Below are 20,976 nucleotides of genomic sequence, written 5' to 3'. Positions count from 1 at the left end.
GTTCCCCACACATGGGGAGATCTCTGGGGAGAAGACATACCTCCTCCCAGCTAGAGGACATAGTGGTTTAAACTTCAGGAATGAAACATTGGTCTTACTGGTAGAACCAGTATCTCATAATAGAGCTTAAGCCTTCCTCACAGTAACACTGCCCCTGGCTCTGAGCAACTGCTGGCTTTGGACCGTGGAAGGTGTGACACAACTCGATCTTAATTCCTCTTTGCTTTCTTTTGGTTGTTGTTGGGGTGGTTTTTTTGTTGTTTTTGTTGTTTCTTTTGGGGGAGGGCAGGATTTTGTTTTGTTTAGTTTTGTTTTCAATACTGGCTTCAGTGCAAAGCAGGAATGTCTCAATATGCAAAGACTAACTCAAGTTGTTCCTAGAGAGCAACTTATTCCAATATCTTGGCAGTGGGCAAGATGCAACCAGAAGTATCCTACCAGCTCTGTTCACCTCACTGTCACTTGGTTGCACAAAATTGCAGACAAATGAATACATCTCAGGCAGGATATATGACAACCTAATTTTTTAGTGGTTGGCAACACTGTCCATGGCAGGAGGGCTGGAACTGGATGATCATTGAGGTCCCTTCCAACCCAAGCTATTCTGTGATTCTATGACTGCAGACAAAAAGCTAGTGCAGCACAAAAAGCTAACGCAGGAATAAAGGAAAAACAACACTCCCATCTGTGTTTGCCTTATTAGAAAATGTAGGGATTAAGAGGTGACCCAAACTTGAAAGAAGACCATTTAAGAAGGGAGTCAAAAAGGACATGAAGTTTACAAATTAGAGTTTGGCTGAAAAACAACTCTAAAACCACCATCTGCTCTACACTTGGTCCTGACCCACACAGTTGATCCCCACGACTTGGGCAGGGAAGGCTCCAAACAGTTCATCTTCATCTGTGCATAATGATTAAAGAGTGCCCAAGATCCACTCTTGGGAAGGCAGAACATTTAAAGAAGCCATATAGGGCCCAGGAGCAGAGTGAGTCAGACATGGAGAAACCTCTAGAGGAGACAAAGACCTGCCAGCCTGGATGAATATCAGCACAAGTCTACCTATCTCCAATGGAGACCTTCTTCTCCCCAATTCCATCCCCATCTGATTTAGCTCAGTTATTGTAAATTTGCCCCTTTTTCACTCTCCTGCGAGGCCAGCCATTGAGCACAGCAGAATCAACTCTCAAAGCAGGGAGTACAATTGCAAGGAAAACTCCAAAAGTGCTTCCAAGCCAATCTACTCAGTGGAGCTAGAGCAGCTCATTTGTTCTGTAATGACAGTTGGAAAGGTTGGTAACACTGCTTCTAAAGAGGAGGAGAAGTCTGGATGAATTTTAAGAATGCAGATATACACAGAATAAAAGCAACTTTGGTTCAGCTATGACTTCAAATTAGAGGGCATTCTAAAACACAACCCTGTCAGGATAACAGTAGCTTTCGCACACGGATTTTAACCCAATGCAACTCCATGTAGGAAGGAAAACTCAAAAAAGCCACACCAGCAGCACAGGTTCTCCACAGGATGTGGAAGGGAGAAGGCAGCAGCCGCCCTCCCAGGCCAGTTTCTGAGGTGGGCAGGAGCAACTCTCATCCTGGTGCAAGGCCAATGGAAGTAGACATAGGTGAAACAGTGGAAGTCTTTCCCATAGAGCAAAGATAGCCTCGTTTTACAAAGCTGTCATTCACCCTCAAGATTAAGATGCTGCAAGAAGAATGTGGCAACCCAGAACTAGTCCTTTCCATACGGAACCGCCTCTGCAAAACATCAGGTAACATCAGGTCAGCCGCAAATGGGATTTCTCTTTCCCTGCTCTGACTGCGAGCCACTTACCCGGCTTACCTCAGAGGACACGCAGCACAGATCAACTGAGGTGAGGCCTGACAGGACAAAGCCTACACCATTCCCTTCCCAGGCAGCAGCTCTGTACATACACACCCTGACCTTTGCGTTCTGCAAAAAGAGGATTTTTTTTACTTGAAAAGGAGGGAGGGAAAGTCGCAGGGTGCTCGGGAGGAAAGTAGCTGTTACTGGGTTTTGGAGCAACATCTCCGTTACAGAGACCTTCCCCACACCTGGTTTTTGTCTTTTCTTGGACGACTCGAAGGCAGGATTTCCAAAGTTTGCACTTCCAATGACAAATGAGGGAATTAGCTCATCAAACATTTTCAGGGTCAGCGTAAGTCCAACTTACAGTCCTGGCTTGAAGCCATCAGAGCTCATGATGGTAGTGAGCCCCACGTCTTTATGGCTGCAGATGGAAATAGTAAAAATAATTAAGATAGCTGCTTCTCATGCTAAGATACCAGCCCGAGACATCTAAGCACCTTTAAAGATAACTTCCCCTCACGCTTTTCTGACCCAGGGATTCTCATACGGTGCTTGGGAATCCACCAGGCTGTCAGTACCCCACAGCTAGTGTAGGTTTCCCATTATGTGTCTGACCAAAGATATGAATTTATCCATGAAAACATCAAAGGGGGCATCAGTGTCCTGGAACTTTTCTCCATTACAGTATAACAGCACCTAAATTCCTCCCAGCTTCGACCCTGTTGCATCAAATCTATCCCCTGCAGAGCCTGTACATTAAAATCACAAGAAGTTCTGTGATCCCTGGGTGCTCAGTGAAGGGCTATGATTCCACTGGCCTTCCTGCCTCTCCATACACCCAACAGTTGGCTTGCTTCTCCAACCAAAACGCAATGTGCTTTTAACAGATTTAACAGATGGGCAAACAAACTCGGAGGAGATGCAGCTATCAAAAGCGGTAAATTGCATGATGATACCAAGATCCGGAGGCAGAATTGGTGCAGAAACAAAAAAGCAAGGGAAGTGGTGAAAGGAAACATCAACAGGCTGCCTTGTCTCTCTTCCTGCAAACCTTTCGACTACTCCACTCTTTCCTCTGCAAATCATGCCGATGTTTGGAATTCCTAATGGCCCCCTTCCTCTCTCCCCCTGCGAACCCACAAAGAGGGCAATTAAGCAAAACGAAAACAAAACAAGAACGCTATTTATTTATTTATTTATTATTTAAGAACCTTTGTATGCTGCTAAACTGCAGTTTCACTATAAACATTCACTTGCTGCCACTCAGCCAACTTTGGCAACAGAAAGGAACTGCTCTTTTCCCTTTTCAGATTCCTATCTGGTAGAGAAATGCAAACAAGTCAGGCAAACATCTATTTCCAGGCTATAATTTTTTTTTTAAGTATCATTTAAAAATAAAACCAAAAACATTACTTTCATGACACTGCAACACTTTGAGCCCGCAAAGCCTCAGTAAATACCTATATATATTTTTTTTTTAAGATGAAACCTGCAAGAAAATACTTGAGACTTTTATAGAGCTTTGTAAACATAACACAAAAGTTCAAGTGAAAAAGACAGAGTGATTATTTCCCTTATATTCCAAAGATAGAACAGAAGAGAGGAAAAGAGATGCCTTAACATTTCATTAAGAGGAGATTTCCTTGGGAGACCTCTCTGAGAAGCTCCCATTAACTCACTCCTCCAACTTCTCTGAAGCGACATCAACAACAATAATTTAATTTGCAGCCTGGATAAAAGGCACTTCCAAAGACACGAAGGTAAGAAAGAACGTTGGTAGGGCACTGCTAGCTTAATTCAGCACTGTTACCTTCTGCCTGCTTGTGGTTTAACTCCTGATAGCTCACCTTCCCCAAAACAGCAAACTGTTGTGTCTGTATGTGTGAGCAGGTCCTGCAACATCTGTAAATTGCAGGTGAAATGCATGGGATCACAGCAGGCAGTGCCCAGACTGTGCAGAAATTTATCAAGGTGGCTGGGGGAGCTGCCTCAGGGACACAGATGCTCCAGCCCCATAAAGGTCCTTTCCAGGGCACTTTGAACATTAGGAGCAGCAAAAGAAATATGCACAAAGAATTGCAAGCATCCACCTCCAAACAGCCATTCAGGAGTAAGATAAATAAAAGGCCTTTAGCGTGCATATTCTTAGGGACTCCCAGCTAACAGTAAGACGTTTGTCATTCAGATTCTGAGGAGCAGGCTCAGAGAGGACATTCCCTCCATGGAGGCAAGGAAGGAGAGGCTCCCCTGTTTGAGAAGTTCCTCCATTTCCAGTTGGGCTCCTCCAGCCCTGAGGAGCAACAAATATGCGTGCATGGTGAGAAGGGTGAAGGAGCTGAGTTCACTGGAAAAGCAGAGGGACAGATACAACCACCACTGCACAACAACTTGACTCTTGCAAAGGAGAAGCTGTGAGAGGGTCCCCACCTGCAGCACCCATCACCTCCCCTAGCAAGCAGGAGGACAGGTCCATTGTCAAAGGCCCTGGAGCAACAGTTGTTACAGCTGTCATTTCTACTGGACTGACTTCAGGCAATCCTACACTGCAAACTGGAGATAAACATCTGTGGAGATATGTAATCTGTAAAGGAGCCTGGATCTCCCAGCTCTGCTTCTGCTGACAAGCTCAGCAGCGCTGCCCATAAAAACAGCCTGACACGTCGCCGACACGCACACAAATAAAAAACCCACCAGGCTCACCTGCTTTTGTTCTGACAAGTGAGAAAATGTTTACTGAAGTCAGAACAGAAAATTTCTTCCAAAGACAGAGGAAGGTGGAGAGAAGGAATCCAAAGAGAAGTAATAAGAAAAAAAAAAAAAAAAAAAACACCACCACCACCACCAAACAAATTGCATGAGAAATGTTAAAAGAAAAAGGTTAATTAAGTTAAAAATAAACACAACCCAAGCCCATTTCACTTGTTAGTGGCTGCAATTCCCATTAGGAAAAACCTGCTGCAAAGTCCCCCATAAGCAGTGCTCAAACTGGACTCATGGAGGTGACCAACACGAGGTACAGAGTCCCATGTTGTGTAAGGAGGTGCCTGATCCTACAGAAGACCTACGAACTCCACCCAACATTGACCTACTTGCAGGTATTTTTCTGGCACAAAATAGGGATGATGACTGGCAATATCTCATTGGCTCTGGGACATCAACTATGTTCCTTCATGCAAACCATGCCCTTCATGGAGAGCCCCAAAGGGACCAAAGCTGTTCATGTTCACCCATCCTTCAAGCAGCATATTAGCCCACAGCAATAAAAAGCTGCTAGCAACTGGGCTTTGTTCCCCCAAAAAAGGCAAAACCAAACAAAATCTGTTTGAAGAAAGCATGAAAGGACAAGCTTGATGTATTGCTGTGTCCAGCTGACAGCAGCCAGCCTGTCCCTCAAGACAGAATCATAGAATTGCTCAGGTTGAAAAAGACCTTAAAGATCATCAAATCCAACCACAACCTAGCCATACTACCCTAACTCTAAAAACCCTTTGCTAAATCATGTCCCTGAGCACCACATCCAAACAGTTTTTAAACACATCCAGGGATTGTGACTCAACCTTCAGATGTGGTGGCACCAGCTCCTGCCCTCCTCTTCCCTCACAGGGAGTTTTGTCTGCTACAAACCCATCTCTCAGGGATATTTAGAAAAGATGTAAAATGTTTCCTTCCATCTCAAGAACAATTCTTGCCAGCCCTCAAGCAACAGGAAAAGACGAAAAGCACAAAAATGCCACCAGTGCACATTCTCACACCTGAAACCCTGAAAGCAAACAAACACAGGCCATGTATGTTGGCCGCAGTTGCCAATCTCTAAAGCCATGTCGGCACGTTTTAGCAAGAGGGAGGGAGAGAGCAGGACAATAAACTCATCGTTTTTAACACTGACAATAATCTTCTGCTCAGACCCGTACGTCCAACACAGCAGTGGGATGGGAAGGAGCAGCAGTATTTCATGCTCCCAGACCCACGGTCTCAATCTATAATCAGCTCGCCAGTACCACCACACACTTCAGAAGAAGACCCAAGGAGATTTATAGGAGGCTGCTCCTGGATTACAAGTCCCCAAGGAAATTTTCCTCCCAACACCCATGTGTCAGAGGTAGATTTATGCCCAACATATAATAGACTCTATTCCTCAGAGACAACTCCTTGTCTTCAACCCTGCTACCATCCCTGAAATTGGAGGTTCCGTTTGTCTTAACAATTGTAGAGTTTATAAATACTGAAAGCAGTTTAATTTAAATTTTCATTTTTATTTTCAATTTAGGCTAAAGAAAGTTAAACTAGCTCAGACCAATAGGACACTAAGTGGTAAAGGACAGTAATGAGACAACGACACATTCATAACCTAAAGCTTTCATTAAAAACATGCAGCCTGAGAAAGCTCTCCTGTTCTGAGCGAAAGACTTTTGCTTCTAAATACTGGAAGGGCAAATTTTTGTATGAACCAGCAAAGCCTGGGGAGAGCTCCTGTGGAGCAGCACAAGGATCTGCTCCACAAAGTGGGGAAGCACCAGGCAGGGGGCTGGAAATGAGGCGCGACACAAAATATTTCAACCACCACTCAACACTTTGGGATGCACCCACATGGCAAGGAGCCGCTAAGGGTGGTATGAGCATGAGATCAAGGGCCCTCAGAAAGCCAGTTTGGGAAAAAGGAGGATTCCTGAAAAGGAGATGCTGATGCCCCACACACCTGGGCAACCTTTCTTTATTCGCAAGGACAACACAGTCTCTTCTCCAGGTGATGGTATTTTTACCTTTAAAAAAACTAGATGATCTTAAAGGTCCCTTCCAACCCAAATCATTCCATGATCCTATGAAACACTGACTGAAGCAATGGCACACAAACTAACGTGCTGCAAAACCATGAGCTTGCCACAGAACCCGAGCTGCAAGTGAAGCTACCTACATGGAGAATTATTAAAACAATAACACGTGTGGGCATTTACCTCCCAAATGCTTTTCCTGTCCTAACATACAGTGGGAACATTGAGATGATCTAGAGGGAACAAATCCCTGCTTTAGGCCATCAGACCATAGACTTCAGCTCACCCACACACCATCAGGTGGGCATCACTCCCACAGAGCACACCTCTGCTGCGATCCCATCCACGCAGGCAGAAAACAGCACATCCCACGTACCCCACTGATGTGGTACTCTGGGATCACTGTCCTCATGTTGTCTGACAGCTAAATTGGCACACGCTGCAGAAAAGCAGTTCATTTCAGGGATGATCCAACAGTGCTGGTTCTGCTTCTGCAAGTTTCTAACCCCACATGAATATCTCAAGGACGTTTACTTCCACAGCATCACACACCCAAATAGAGGGGAAAAGGAACCAAGAGCTAGCCTCCAGAACTCTGCAAATGAAGCTCTGCCAAACCACGAGTTTAACTTTTATAGCTGTGCAAAATCAGATCAAACTGTCCATTAAGTGAGGAAGATCAATTTATCTATCCAACTAGAAAAATATCTGCTGGTTAAAGAAACAACACCAAACTAAGAGGTTTTCAGCTCTGGCTATGTTTTACAATGCAGCTCAGAGCCACAACATGTCCAGGGGGGTGCCAACATGGGCACTAACGAAAACATCCAGAATACAAGAAAGGGACAAAAGCACACAAGCCCCTTTCCCTCACAGCTTTGCCCTATGACTACGTGCCACTAAAACACAGTTCCATTTGGGTTTTTTTGTTTGTTTTTTTAAACATTTTTTACATTACATTTTAGTTCCATTAAGTTTTGCATATTTGTGGGGGTTTTTTGTTTGTTTGTTTGTTTGTTTTTTCCCTCAACAGCGCAACCAGAACAGCCACCACTGAGGTCCTTTCAGCAGAAGAGGTGACTGAATCCACTCTTTACAAGGATAGATATAAGCAGGACAAGGGGAAGTGGTTTTAAGTTGAGGGAGGGAAGATTTAGGTTGGATATCAGGAGGAAGTTCTTTACTATGAGAGTGGTGAGGTGCTGGAACAGGCTGTCAGGGAGGCTGTGGATGCCCCATCCCTGGATATGTTCCAGGCCAGGTTGGATGGGGCCTTGGGCAGCCTGGTCTAGCATTAGATACGGAGGTTGGTGGCCTTGCATGTGGCAGGGGGGTGGGAGCTTGATGATCCCTGAGGTCCCTTGCAATCCAAGTCATTCTATTATTCTGAATGCCCCAGCTCTAAAAACCACAGGCACGAATGGGAACGTTCTCCACAAAGAGCATCGCAAACGGGAGGCATCAGCAACCAATGCCATCTTCAGACCTTCCCCTCTGCAGAATTCATGGATGAGAAGAATGGAAAGCTCTGACAGAAATTCACGTACAGTCATACATTTAAGAAAGCCAGGCACAAAGATTGATTAGAGTGTTCCGCTGCTTTAATAAAAGCCTAATGATGTCCAAATTACAGCGGAGCTCAATTGTGTAACCAAGGAGCCAAGATTTCATCCCTGATAAGGACATGGATTTCTATCTCACAGGAGAAGCCTGCAGTTCACTAACAAAGATGACCTTTTATATTATACCCTTCAAGGCCACAATTAGCCAGAGAAATACTGTACTAACTTGGCAACATGAGTTTTTGTACACTGTGCTAATTTTTAGCAGAATCTTGCCAAGACCATTACCATTTCCTAACAAGGAAAAAAAAAAACCTCCCAATACAAAACCCACTGCTCTCCAGACCCAAATTACTTTCCACAACTCAATGCAGTTTTAATTAAGATGATTCAATTACAGCAAAAATGATTAAGATGATATCCCACAGCAAACCACTAAAGGTATAACACCTTAATCCAGAGGAAACTGCCATACACATATCCACAATAAAGTATTCATGAAAAGCTCGAATTTTACACATGAACCAATTTTACATCACTCAAACAATACCTTGGGAGATATTTGTCAAGAGGAAAAAAACAGTGACATCCATCAACAGAGCACGGTTTTTCTTAGACTACACAGAAAGAAATCTACACAGAAAAATTGAAAAGGCTACAATTACTTTGACAATGTTTCTACAGCTCAAAGGAATTTGGGGGTTGAAATAAATGGTTTCCTTCTCCTTCTGAGGGCTCCCAAAATCAATTTTATATGTAATTCTTTTTTTTTTTTTTTTCCCCTTTTTTATTTTAAGCAGAAGTCAGATCAGAAATACATGTGAAATCAGGTCGCTGCAATAATCACATACATGGTACATTTCCACTCTTGCCTATTAACGATGAGGTTTAAATGAATGAGGAAAATCTCAGATCCATATTTCACCAATGGAAATTATTAATATAAACATAGCGCCGTTCAGCTTTAAACCTCGCAGTCCTACTGGGCCTCTTCTCCTTCAGAGAAGGGTAAGAGGCACGGAATTACCAGGCAGGGCTCATGAGGCAGCTGAGCTAAGGGACGTACCCATTGGGTGGGCAGTACTGGTGGATGGTTGGACTAGGTTATCCTAGAGGTCTTTTCCAACCTTAATGGTTCTGCACCGTCCTAGATGTGGGAAGCAGTCCTCTATATTCACCTATGGGATTTCTTGGGGAGGCTGCTGGCTTACTCACACTAGCTGGTAGCACTCTAGCGATGAGGGGATAACATAAAAAATAAAGGGAAAAGAACAAAAGCAATCTGCACAAGATGCTAAACACTAAATATGCAGACTAGGAAGGCACTACGAGCCCAAAGTTACACAGGGGCTTGAGAGCTTAGAACACAAAAATCTCAAGTGTTCTTTAAGGACAAGTGCATTAGCAACACTTGGAGATGATGATGATTATTTTTTTTAAAGATAACTCTGGCTGCCCAGTTAAGTGCTGGCTTCCTCCCAGTAGTAATTAGCCAGAGCCAGTCCAGGTGAGAGGTTAACTTTGTATTTTTCTTTAATAGACGGAGAGAAGTCTAAATGGAGAAAGATAAAATTCCACCATAATCCTCCACCACGGCTGCTATGAAATAACTCTTTTGTTTAATTATTATGAGCTGGATGGGCAAACATTGGATCCCGATGGACAGAGAACAGCTGTTACTATAACAGAAAGACATTCATCTTCCCATCCCAGGACCCTGAAACTCGACCAACAATGCCTGTAAAACGACTCTCGCCTCCCTCCCAGTTTTCAACCGCCTTTCAGATCCAGGCCTATTTTTAGCTGACTTTATCTCATCACACCACACTTCAAAGTTTTGCACGTTGGCTCTTTTGAAGTCATTTCCATGCACAAAAAGGGTCGGGCAATAACCAGTCCATTCTCCTGAGAGTTTCTTCTTTCATCAGCATCCATGTTGGAGGAGCCTACACGTGGCGAGATGTAGCCTACAGCCAGATGGCAAGATGTACTGGCATCCAGCTTACCTACCAGGGTAGGAGTGATCTCATTTAGCTCCAGGGTTTATGGTTACCTTTGAAGGCCTTCTTGTAGCTGTTACTTACAGAATAAGTAATCAATCCATACAGGATTGCGTGGGAAAGGAAACTATTGCCAATTGAAAAAGGTTTCTCATGTTTGCTTCGAGCAGCACAACCTCTGTCTCATTAGACAACAGCAGAAGCTATCTATGGAAAATTATCTACTGCCATAAAAGTTATCTATGAAGGAATTTCCCAACTATTTCAGGTACAGTGCAAATGTTAAAAGGCCCCAGAGGAAGGGACTCGTGGGAATAAACTCCCCACTGATGCTACAGGGCACAGTGCCAGGCAGCCAATGGTGCAGTTGGTGGAAGCATTTATTTCTATTGTAATTCTTTTTTGACACCTATCACCTCGCCACAAAAGCAGATGGATCTTTGTACCACCTGCTTTGGCCAGGAGGGGAACCAAACTGCATGGCAACAGCAAGTGCATCCATCAGACCTGTGCTTTTCTCATCATAGAATGGCCTAGGTTGGAGGAGACCATAAAGAACAAGTTCCAACCTCCCTGCCATGGGCAGCGTTGTTATCTAGATCCCACTGCCCAAGATCCCATCTAACCTGAGCATTTTTATTACCAATGGCAATTGATCTTGGCAATTGAGACTGAATTTCAAGATGCTGAAAGGTGATTAAATCTACGTGAGAATTCTGTGACAGAGCTAAGCATGCTGAACCTTTCCTTTCTGCAGCTTTGTGCTTGCACTTGAAAAAGGTGCACCAGAAGCCTAAAGAAGGGATTCACAAATATCATCACAGCAAGGCAATAGAACAGCAGCAAGATCACAGAATCATTAAGGTTGGAAAGACCTCTAAGATCACCAAGCCCAACTGTCCACCCAACCCACCATGCCCACTGACCATGTCCCTCAGTGCCACATCCGCATGGTTCCCAAACACCTCCAGGAACAGGAACTCCACCACCTCCCTGGGCAGCCTGTGCCACTGCATCACCACTCTTTCTCAGAATACGTTTTTTCTAATATCCAACCTGAACTTCCCCCAACACAAATTAAGGCCATCACCTCTCATCCTACCACTGTTACCTGAGAGAAGAAGCCAACTTCCACCTTGCTACAACCTTCCTCTCAGGAAAGAGCTATGAGGTCTTCCCTGAGCCTCCTCTTCTCCAGACTGAACAACCCCAGCTCCCTCAGCTGCGTCCATCACACTTGTGCTCCAGACCCTTCACAGCTCCATTGCCCTTCTCTGGACACACTCCAGGGCCTCAATGTCTTCTTGTACTGAGGCACCCGACACAGAACACCACACTTGATATGCAGCCTCACCAGTGCCAGTACTGAGAGACAATCACCTCCTGCTGGCTGCACTCTCTCTGATACAAACCAGGATGCTCCTGGCCTTCTTGGCCACCTAGGCACACTGCTGGCTCATGTTCAACCAACACCCCAGATCCATCCTCACCCAAAGGCACATGCAGCAGAGCAGTCCAGCCAGAGATGCTCCAATACAACCACATCCCACAGAGCTTCATCCCCAGCTATCAGTTGCACCTTCTGCTCTCCTCTTTGTTAAGCTGTACACACAGAAATTCCACACCAGGCCATTCCTTAAAGCCTCCACCTCTGTACTGATAACTGTTGCCACTGCTTCAAGCTCACTTTGTCAGTTGTCCCAACACACTGGTACCAGTCTCCTCACAACTTCACTGCAGGGATGCTCAGCTGTCTGCCTCAACATCAATTTTGTAAAGCTTAAATTCCCTGGATTAAAAAAAGAAAAAAAATAGCAATGGCAAATAGAACCACTGGAGAGCAGGACAGTTTGTGTGGCTCAGCAGAACTGCAGAGAGCAGAAGCCCGCAGGAGTGACCTGCAAATTGCAAAACACCAGCAGAGCACTAACTGGGCTCAAAAAGCATGAAATGCCCTCAATCTATACAACGCTTTTTAAAAAGGAGATGGAGCTCGATTGAACATATCCTCGCTTCTGACCCATGTCCGCATTCCCAGGAATTTAAACTTGTCTGCAGAGGTAAATGAGATACATGCAAGCTATTCCTAAACGCCAAACTGAAAAAAGTTTCACACATTATACAGTGCATTTTAAATAGATAATGCTAGAGGGAGGAAGGGTGAGCAGCCCAGATTGACCATTTGATAAATCAGGAACAACTGGAGCTAACTTTATCCCTCTCATCCACTCAAGAGGCTTATAATCTCACACCTTGGAGCAATAAATTAGGAGTAAGCATTGCATTAGCACTGCAGGCTCCACATATAAAAGCTCAGAAGCAGGTTATACGATGGGAAAAGCTTTAAATTTAAAAAAGAAGTCAAGACAGTCACAACTCCTAGGATGCTACTGTGCAGTGACAGCTATGTGCATTTGTTACAATGAGAGATTTTGCTGCTGTGGTGGTGGATAACTCAGCACAGCCCTGGGATGTCGGATTGCTCTGACAAGTGCCACAGACACACTCTTCTCTCCCAATTTTGTTACCCTCTCTACAAGACAACAGCAATACGTTCTGCTTGCAGCTTTACTGGAGGAGGATTCATTCACTGCCTCTGTTGCTGTGAGCCCCTTCTTCCATTATAACACAAGGGAAAGAATCAGACGTGAGGAGCAGAGTTCAAAATATAAGCCTTGATTTGAGCAAGCATCCATTTAGATAAGAGATTAACATAGCTCAGACTGCAAAGTACTGCATCTTTTCGTGAAGGCAGTTTGTTATTTTTAAATAAAGAGGACCACGTATATGAATGTGGTGGTACAAGGTCCCTGCCTCACTGGGTATCAAAACAACAAATGCATGACTATTTGGTAAACTCCGGATGTGTCATAAACTGAGATACAGCAACATGATACAAACAACCATAGATTCAATTTCTAGCAGCTCCTGCACCAACAGTGCAGTCCCCTCTGCCTCATTCCTGGAGGTAGTTGCCCCATCCCTGGAGGTGCTTAAGGTCAGGCTGGATGGGGCTCTGGGCAGCCTGACTTGGTGGGGGGGCATCTCTCCCATGACAGGGGGTTGGAACTGGATGGGTTTTGAGGTTCCATCCAACCCAAACCATTCTATGATTCTATGGCTCTGCTCCCTAAACGCATCAGTAAGTCAAAATCAAGGCTCTGGGTCGAGCTTCTACAGCCCCATCCAAGAAACCTCCCACTCCCAGCAGAAACTCAACCTGCCCAAAACATCACCATGCTGGGAATTATTCACAAGCACATGCAGCTCACACACACTCACATGCTCACCCTTTCATGGAACCATAGCATGGCTTGTGCTGGAAGGGACCTTGAAGGGACTCAGCTCCAACCCTCTGCCATGGGCAGGGTTGCCACCCATCAGATCAGACTGCCCAGCAACCTCTCCCTGTGCTTCTGCCTCCTCCTCAACTCGGTGTTTTGGGGGCAAGGACCCACTCTCTACACAAGCATCACTTCCTGAAAGAGGAGTTGTATCTCTCCAGAGCACCTAGGCATCAGGAACGTGTATTTTTCTTTAAGTACCACGATGGATGGATGCCACACACAGTAACATAATCAGAGCAGCAAGACTCGAATACTGGCGAAATAAGAGGCACTTGTGTGCTGGAGGGAAGTATATTATTATTTTACAGTGTACACGGACAATTGGTGCTCTTAACTTTTAGTTTGAATTGAAACCGTGCTGTACTGAAGGAGGATGATGGCAGAAAGAAAAGAACATGAAATTGGTAAAAAAAAAAAGAAAAAAAAAAAAAGAAAAAAGACCAACACATATTCAAATCTAAGCATAAAATGTGCTGAGTCTGCAGAATGTGGGCAGTGCTTCATCTTTAATTTACTTCTCTGCCCCTTTGACTACAGCGGCTCCAAGAAGACTTACAAGGAAGATTTAGGAAAGCAGGGAAGCAAGTGATAGTGATTTTTTTGTTTAATATACTTTAAAAGGAACGAATGACTAATGAGAACCAGAAGCATTTCAGAGCGAAGGAATAATAAAGATACTAGACATCAGCTGATCCTCAATGGTTAACGGATGGGAAAGGCAGGGGAAGGAAGAGCTTGCATTGGTGCAATCTGTGGCCAACACCTCTCTTAAACACATCCAATTGCACCAATGTGAAAATCTCCACATGAAGGAGCGGGTGAAAAAGAGCTGAAGTGGGAGCAGGGCGCAGAATGCCAAGTGCTGCACTGAATTATTCAGATCCAGGCAGCACCATTGGCCACACAAGGAAATCACACCCCCCTGCTAGCTTTAAAATCAAAGGTCAAGGAGGGATAAAAGGGAAAGACAACACCTCTTTAAAGCAGAGATTTTGCACTGCAGTTCCCACTTCTCAGAGCGCTCTGGGACAGCAAGTGCTGCAGGAATCTTCGTAGTGTGCTGCCTTCCTCCCAGCATCACTCCTCACCCCAAAAGCAAAGGAAAGCTCACCCAAAGCAGATCTGAGGCTGTAAGGCTATTATATGGAAATCGCACCTCAAAGGCTGAAGCCAAAGCCTCCGAAAGGCCTTCGTTCAGGTCTTGGTTACACCTAAACTCAATGGGTTGTCACCTCTTGGCTTCCACGCTTCCCAAATCACAGCACATTACTCCAGCCCACAGGGATGGGCTCCTTCCCAGCAGGGTGCTGCTCCCTGTAGAAGTATTTCCAGCAAACTGCTCTGCATCATAAATTCACACTATTGTTATGGTTGGAAATGACCTTTAAGATCACCTAGCCCAACTGCCCACTCACCAAAAATACTGTCCATTAGGCCACGTCCCTCAGTGCCACATCTCCAATTTTCCTAACCACTTCTAAGAGACGGTGACTCCAGCATCTCCCTGACCAGTCTGTGCCAGTGCATCACCACCCCTCCTGAGAATACATTTTTCCTAACATCCAATCTGAACCTCCCCTGACACAACTTCAGGCCATCACCTCTCGTTCCATCACTGTTACCTGGGAGCAGAGACTGACCTCACCTCACCACAACCTCCCTTCAAAGAGCTGTAGAGAGCACTAAAGTCTCCCCTGAGCCTCCTTTATTCCAGACTGAACTACCCCATCTCTCTCAGCCACTCCCCATCAGACTTGTGCTCCAGACCCTTCAGTTTATCAACTTCTGTAACTTTTACTGTGCAGTTATTATGCTGAGCTGAAAATAATGCCCCTGGGTACGTTGGGTAGGGAGGTATTGGATTCTGGCAGGCCTGAGAGAAGCAGTGCTGCTGAAGCCCCTTCTAAACATGACTCTATTCTAGTGTGGCTCCAGGTGAGGATTGCTATTAACAGGATATTTTACACGTACTTCTACAGCTAGGCCCCGAAACGTGACAGCCAAAACACTTGTCACTCCAGCACTCAAAAGCACAGCAACTTTGACTTCTTCCTTTCATTTATTTATAGGTCTCATTTTCCTGATGTCCAGGCTTTCCATGAGCAGCACCACATGCACAGTGCACACAAGGCCATCTTCATGGAATCACAAAGGTTGGAAAAAGACCACTGGGATCACCCAGTCCAACCATCAACTCATCACCGCTACGGCTGTGTAGCAATTGGACAGATTAATATAACAGGAAAAGGTGTTTCACCAGAGATGTAACGATGGAAGGATCAGCACAATAGGAAAGTGCTAGAAAAGAAGATTGCTTACCCATATCAGAAGATTCCAGGTTCAAAGGGGAAAGCTCCACCAGGAAGGGATCTCCAGGAAGAGATCCTTCCCCAGTGGCAGTCAGCCCTTAAATGGGGTCTAAGAGAGGTGTAGCCAGGCTCCATCCCTTCCTACACAGCTGAACTGCCTTCACTTGTGCCCCCAGGGCTCGCCGGGTCCTTTCCCAGGTGCTCAATCAGTGGTTCAGGCCATGACTCAATAGTTCCCATTCAGCCTGCTGCCCCATGTCTCTCAGTGCCACGTCCACCTTTTCACCAGCTGTCCAACCTCAAACCTCCCTGCTATCCCTTAGGTCTCAATCAGGTAAAACAGGGACATTGGTTCCTTCTCACCCGCAACACTTCTGCAGGGGAACCAGCTCTCACCAGCTGCCACTCATCCACCCACAGAACGAATCACAGAATCACAGAATGGCCTGGGTTGAAAAGGACCACAATGCTCATCTATTTTCAACCCCCCTGCTGTGTGCAGAGTCGACAACCAGCAGACCAGGCTGCCCAGAGCCACATCCAGCCTGGCCTTGAATGCCTCCAAGGATGGGGCATCTACAACCTCTCTGGGCAACCTGTTCCATGGCACTGCACTGGTCCCTGTTGGCACGGGGTGTGGGGGGGAGGGGAAGATGGTAGGAAGAGAAAGGAAAAAATAAATACAAATTAGGAGAAAAAGAACAAAGAAGAAAAAACAAAAGTATTATAAAAAAAAAACAACCCACAAGTCAGGCTGGTCTGTTTCTTTCTTTCTTCTCCACCATCTATTCAGAGGCAGCAGGGGAGGTCTACAACTGTTGCGTCACACCAAGCACAAAAAACCTGACAAGCATGTTTGAGCTGATGGAGAGCAGACTGGACAGGAGGTTGGTGACAGCTTTAACACAGGGAGCAGGAGCTCGCTGCTTTAATTGGCCAAGGATGGGCTGCCCAGAGCCACGAGAAATGGCAGAAATTTCAGTGCGTAAATACTTCAGCTCCCATTGAACTCTGCCTCCGCTCCACAGATCTGGAATCTGTGATCAGCACTGAGGGCAGAGAGCAGAAGATGCTCTGAAATGGGGCGGGGGGGGGCGGGGGGGGCTGGGCTGTATGAATAACACCCCTGAAAATAATGCCTGCTCGCATCTTTAACGCGGCATTTTCTTCTCCACAGAGCTGTGACAATGGTTATCTCTGTGGTATAATTATCCGGATTTGATGACAGATTAAAAAAATATAGATCCCAACACCTGTTCAAGAGTTTTGTGTTTTTAAAGGCCATCGCCATTAACCTTGGGCCACGCACTTCATTGTGTTTAATTAGCAAGCTAATGAAGCCAGTTTTATTCCCTTTCTCAAGCACAAGAGGATAAGTACAAGACAGCGAAAGAGCAGGGCAGATCCATTTGCAGCACAGTTCATTGCTGCATGGCATTACTTAAACTTGCACCAAAATAAAAGTAATGTAATGGCTCGGAAAAGCGCCTTAGCAATGCATTCTGCAAGACAAATCCTTTTACACCTTCTGTATTTTCTACAGCTCCGAGATTCAAACACGATTTCTGAACATTTGGGCTGCAGAAAATTTGCAAACAAAAGGCTAAAAATGAACATAATGTTTTCCTCAATGAATCCTCAGTATTCCAAAAAATTAAGCATAACAGATTTTTTTTTTTCTACTTTTTTTTTTTTGTTTTAGATAAAAGAAAAGCAGGCTGCACCGGCTTTGTCGCAGGCAGCCAAGGGAGCACCAACAATGGAGGTCAAAGCAAATTTCGAAAAGCCCACCACTTTTGCACAGCCCTGTATTTATACACACATAACACACAAAGCACGGCTGTGCAACCCAGCAACGCGCCCAGACCTGGGGCACGGCGACTCGTTGCCTTTCTTATTTTGGGAAAGGGAAAACCGGACAACGAGGAGCGCATCGATAAATGCTCGTCGATATCACAAGAAATGCAGAAAGGGCTTGAAAAGAGAGGGAGGGGTTTAGGGAATTGCTCGAGCACTGATTGAGCGATGCTAGGGGACCCTTCCAAACAAACTGAATAGCGAGTGTTTTTGGGGCTTTCTTTATCGTATTTTCGGGGGAGGGAGGTGGTCAGTGTAGGTATGCCCCCATCAGATTATCCTTTTTATAACGTGATCCATTTAAGAAGCTTTGGGGGTTAATTATTCTTTTTTTTTTTTCTTTTATTTTGCCATCAACCACTTTTCTCCTCCAACTCCGATCTCTGCACAGCCATAGGAGCGTGCTGAAAACCAACCCCAACCCAACCAACCAACCCAACCCACCCCAAACAACAACAAACCAGCACGAAAGCCATCCCTTCTATCGAACCACACCAGATAAACGGATTCCGAGACCTACAGAAAGAAAACACATCGTCCATCCATCTCCTTGCTGCACGTAATAGAATTCTGCAGCCGGGAGAGCACCTTCCCAATACCTGCTATGTAAACACCCTTACCCCCATTCCCTGCACATGGAAACAAAGCTGCACACAAGTGTCCCAGCGATGCAATACAACCCCGAGCTGCCTTCGCTCCCCGCTAATAGATTAACATGACCCTTCATTTTTTAACCCCCGTCCTTTCGCCTCTTCCACCCTCCTTCCAGGTTTCGGCACGCCTTAAGAAATAAAGCCATAACGATGCTGATAATGGCAATTAAGCGGCGTGGCACCGCTCGCCGTGCCACAATCAGGCGGTGGCAGCGCATATTTAATGGGCACTCGGAACAAAGGAAGCGGCAGCGGGAGCGCCCCGGGGCCGGCACCGCTCCCCCCGCGGGCAAAGCCGAACCGGGGGGCGTGGGGTGGGTGAGAGGCACAAGGAACCCCCACCCCCGCTTGCCTCCCTGCCCCCAAATCCTTCTTTGCTATAGGATGGAGGGGAACTCCCCGCTCCGCGATGGGCACGGCCACAGTATCGCTGCCTCCCACCCGCTCGGCCTCAACGCCGCCCCCCCCCCCCCCGCCCCTCCCTCTTATATATGCCCCCCCTCCCCTTATATACGCGTCCCCCACCCCCACGTATGTCACCCCCCCCCCCCCCCTCGGGGCTGCAGGGAATGTAACAAGTTACTGCCCAGCACCCAGGTTAATGGAGGGGGCCTGAATGGGGATCAAGGTGGAGGTGGATGGGGGGGGGCACACAAAATAGCCGCTGCCCATGGAGAATATCCAGCAATCATAAACAATAAATAAAATGAGAGGGAAACGGGGGTACGGGGTTTCAAGCGTGACGGTGCTTGCAGTCGTTACTGGGCTGTGGGGGGGGGGCACACAGGGTGCTGCCCCCAGCCCCAAAGGGCTGCGGGATAACCCCCCCCCCCTCCCTCCCCAGCCCAACAGCGCTGCCCCCCGCTTCCCCCACGGCCGCTTCGAGAACTTCACCCTTTGCCCCCCTCCCCCTCCGGCTGAACTTTGGGGGCAAAGCTGTTCGATTAAGGCGGAATTAATTCAATGAATTAAAATGAATGACAAAAATTTAACACCTTCTCCCCCCCCCCCTCCCCCTTCCGTGCAACAGAAACCCCTCCTGGACGGATGCTCTCCCCCCTCACCACCACACACACACACCCCCTTTTGCCCAACTTTCTCCCAGCACCGCCGAACAGCCCCATAGGGCTCGGTTGGTGCAAACAAGCAAAGCCCTGTAGGGCTAAGGGGAAGAGGAGAGAGTCCCCATGTGGCTTCTTTTTTCTTGGGGGGGGGGGGGGGGGGGGGGCTCTGCCCCCAGGGTTAAGCTCCCCGGTAAGAACGGGGCACACACACACAAGCACGCGCTGCCCCAACACCTGAGCGGAGCCACCCCCGGCTCCCCAACTTCTGTGTCTGTGTACCCCCTCTTATCCCCCCCCCCCAAACACACACATCCCTTCCAGCCCTCCCCCACGAGTCAGTGCCCATTGCCGCAAAGTTTCCTCGATCTCTCGCCGTGTTTACATCGCCGCTAATTCCCACCGGCAGCGAAGGGAACAAAAAAAGCGGCGGCAGCACGGCAAGGCTCCGTCCTGCCAGTACAGAGCTTGGGAGAAACGGGGGGGGGGGGGGGAGGGGGGGGAAAGAGGCAAGAAAACAATTAAACATCTCACAGCTTGGAGGGGGGGAGGAGGGATGGGGTTCATCCGGCGGGTCTGGGGGCTCCGCTCCGCTTTTAAGGCTGCACAGAACCGCACCGGCCCATTCAATGGTGAGGTCGGGAAGCCGAGCGTAGAGGTAAACACGGCGGAACGCGCTTACCTGCGCCCAAAGTTGCACAGAGCACGGCCAAAGTCAGCCACGAAGCGCTCATATTCCTTCACACGGTGTGGTTTTGCGTTTTGGTTTTTGTTTGTTTGTTTGTTTGTTTCTCTCTCTCCTCGCGTGCCCCTCTTTCCCAAGGGGAAACGTAAAACGTATTCAAAATAAAGAGCTGGAAGCAGAGGGGAAAGGAGGAGGGAAGCGACGCGGTGCTCCTTCTCGAGAAAAGAAATATATATATATATACATATAAAGAAAAAAAAATAAAGAAAAAAGAAAAATAAACGAGGAGGAAAAAAAAATAATAATAAATCCTGAAAAATCGGATTTAATTCCTTCGCAGTTGCAAAATGTATCCAGTGGAGAGGAAGAGCCCGACCCGCTCCGCCCGGCCCCGCCGCTCGCTCCGCGCTTTCCAAGAGTTTCTTTCGCTGCGCTTTTGTGCTGGGAGCGCGGCGTGCACCGCACACCGCCTCCCCCCACTCCTCCTCCTCCTCCTCCTCTCCTCCTCCTCCCAACCCAACCCAACCCAACCCCTCCGGCTCCCCCAGCAGTGAGGCCGAGCGCACACGCCCCCCTCCGCTCGGCTTTCCGCGCAATTCACGCGCAACGCTCCCCCACCCCTTTTTCTTTATTATTTTTTTTTCCTCTCTATGTTTGTTGTTGGCGCCCCCCCCCCCCCCCTTTTTTTTTTTTTTTTTTTTGCGTTTTTTCCCAAAACCCCCCCCCCCCCCTCCAATCCCTCCCTCGGAAGAGAAACTTTGCGAGGGGATCCGCGTCCAGGCAAGAGCCCGCGGAGGGGGCGCGGGGCGCGGCATCGCGAAGGAGGAGAGATTGGGGTGGGGAGTTTCATAGGGGGGAAATTAAAAATAATAATAATAAATTGGGAAAAAAAAATATCGGGTCC

At 46.8% G+C, this 20,976-nt stretch overlaps 1 protein-coding gene across 1 annotated transcript in view; it reads right to left on the bottom strand.

Annotated features, from left to right (window-relative positions):
- Nucleotides 1-20,469, bottom strand: part of ACVR2B (activin A receptor type 2B) — an 89,652-nt gene extending 69,183 nt beyond the window's left edge. The window contains exon 1 of the mRNA XM_042888663.1: nt 20,070-20,469. Coding sequence (XP_042744597.1) covers nt 20,070-20,121 — 52 coding nt within the window. The 5' untranslated portion in view covers nt 20,122-20,469. The remainder of the gene's footprint in view (nt 1-20,069) is intronic.
- Nucleotides 20,470-20,976: the final 507 nt, after the last annotated feature.

The sequence above is a fragment of the Lagopus leucura genome, unplaced genomic scaffold (assembly GCF_019238085.1).
Source record: "Lagopus leucura isolate 7727_CA_CO unplaced genomic scaffold, USGS_WTPT01 Super-Scaffold_100157, whole genome shotgun sequence".
Classification (NCBI taxonomy): domain Eukaryota; kingdom Metazoa; phylum Chordata; class Aves; order Galliformes; family Phasianidae; genus Lagopus; species Lagopus leucura.
This window is presented reverse-complemented; position numbering and strand designations above follow the sequence as displayed.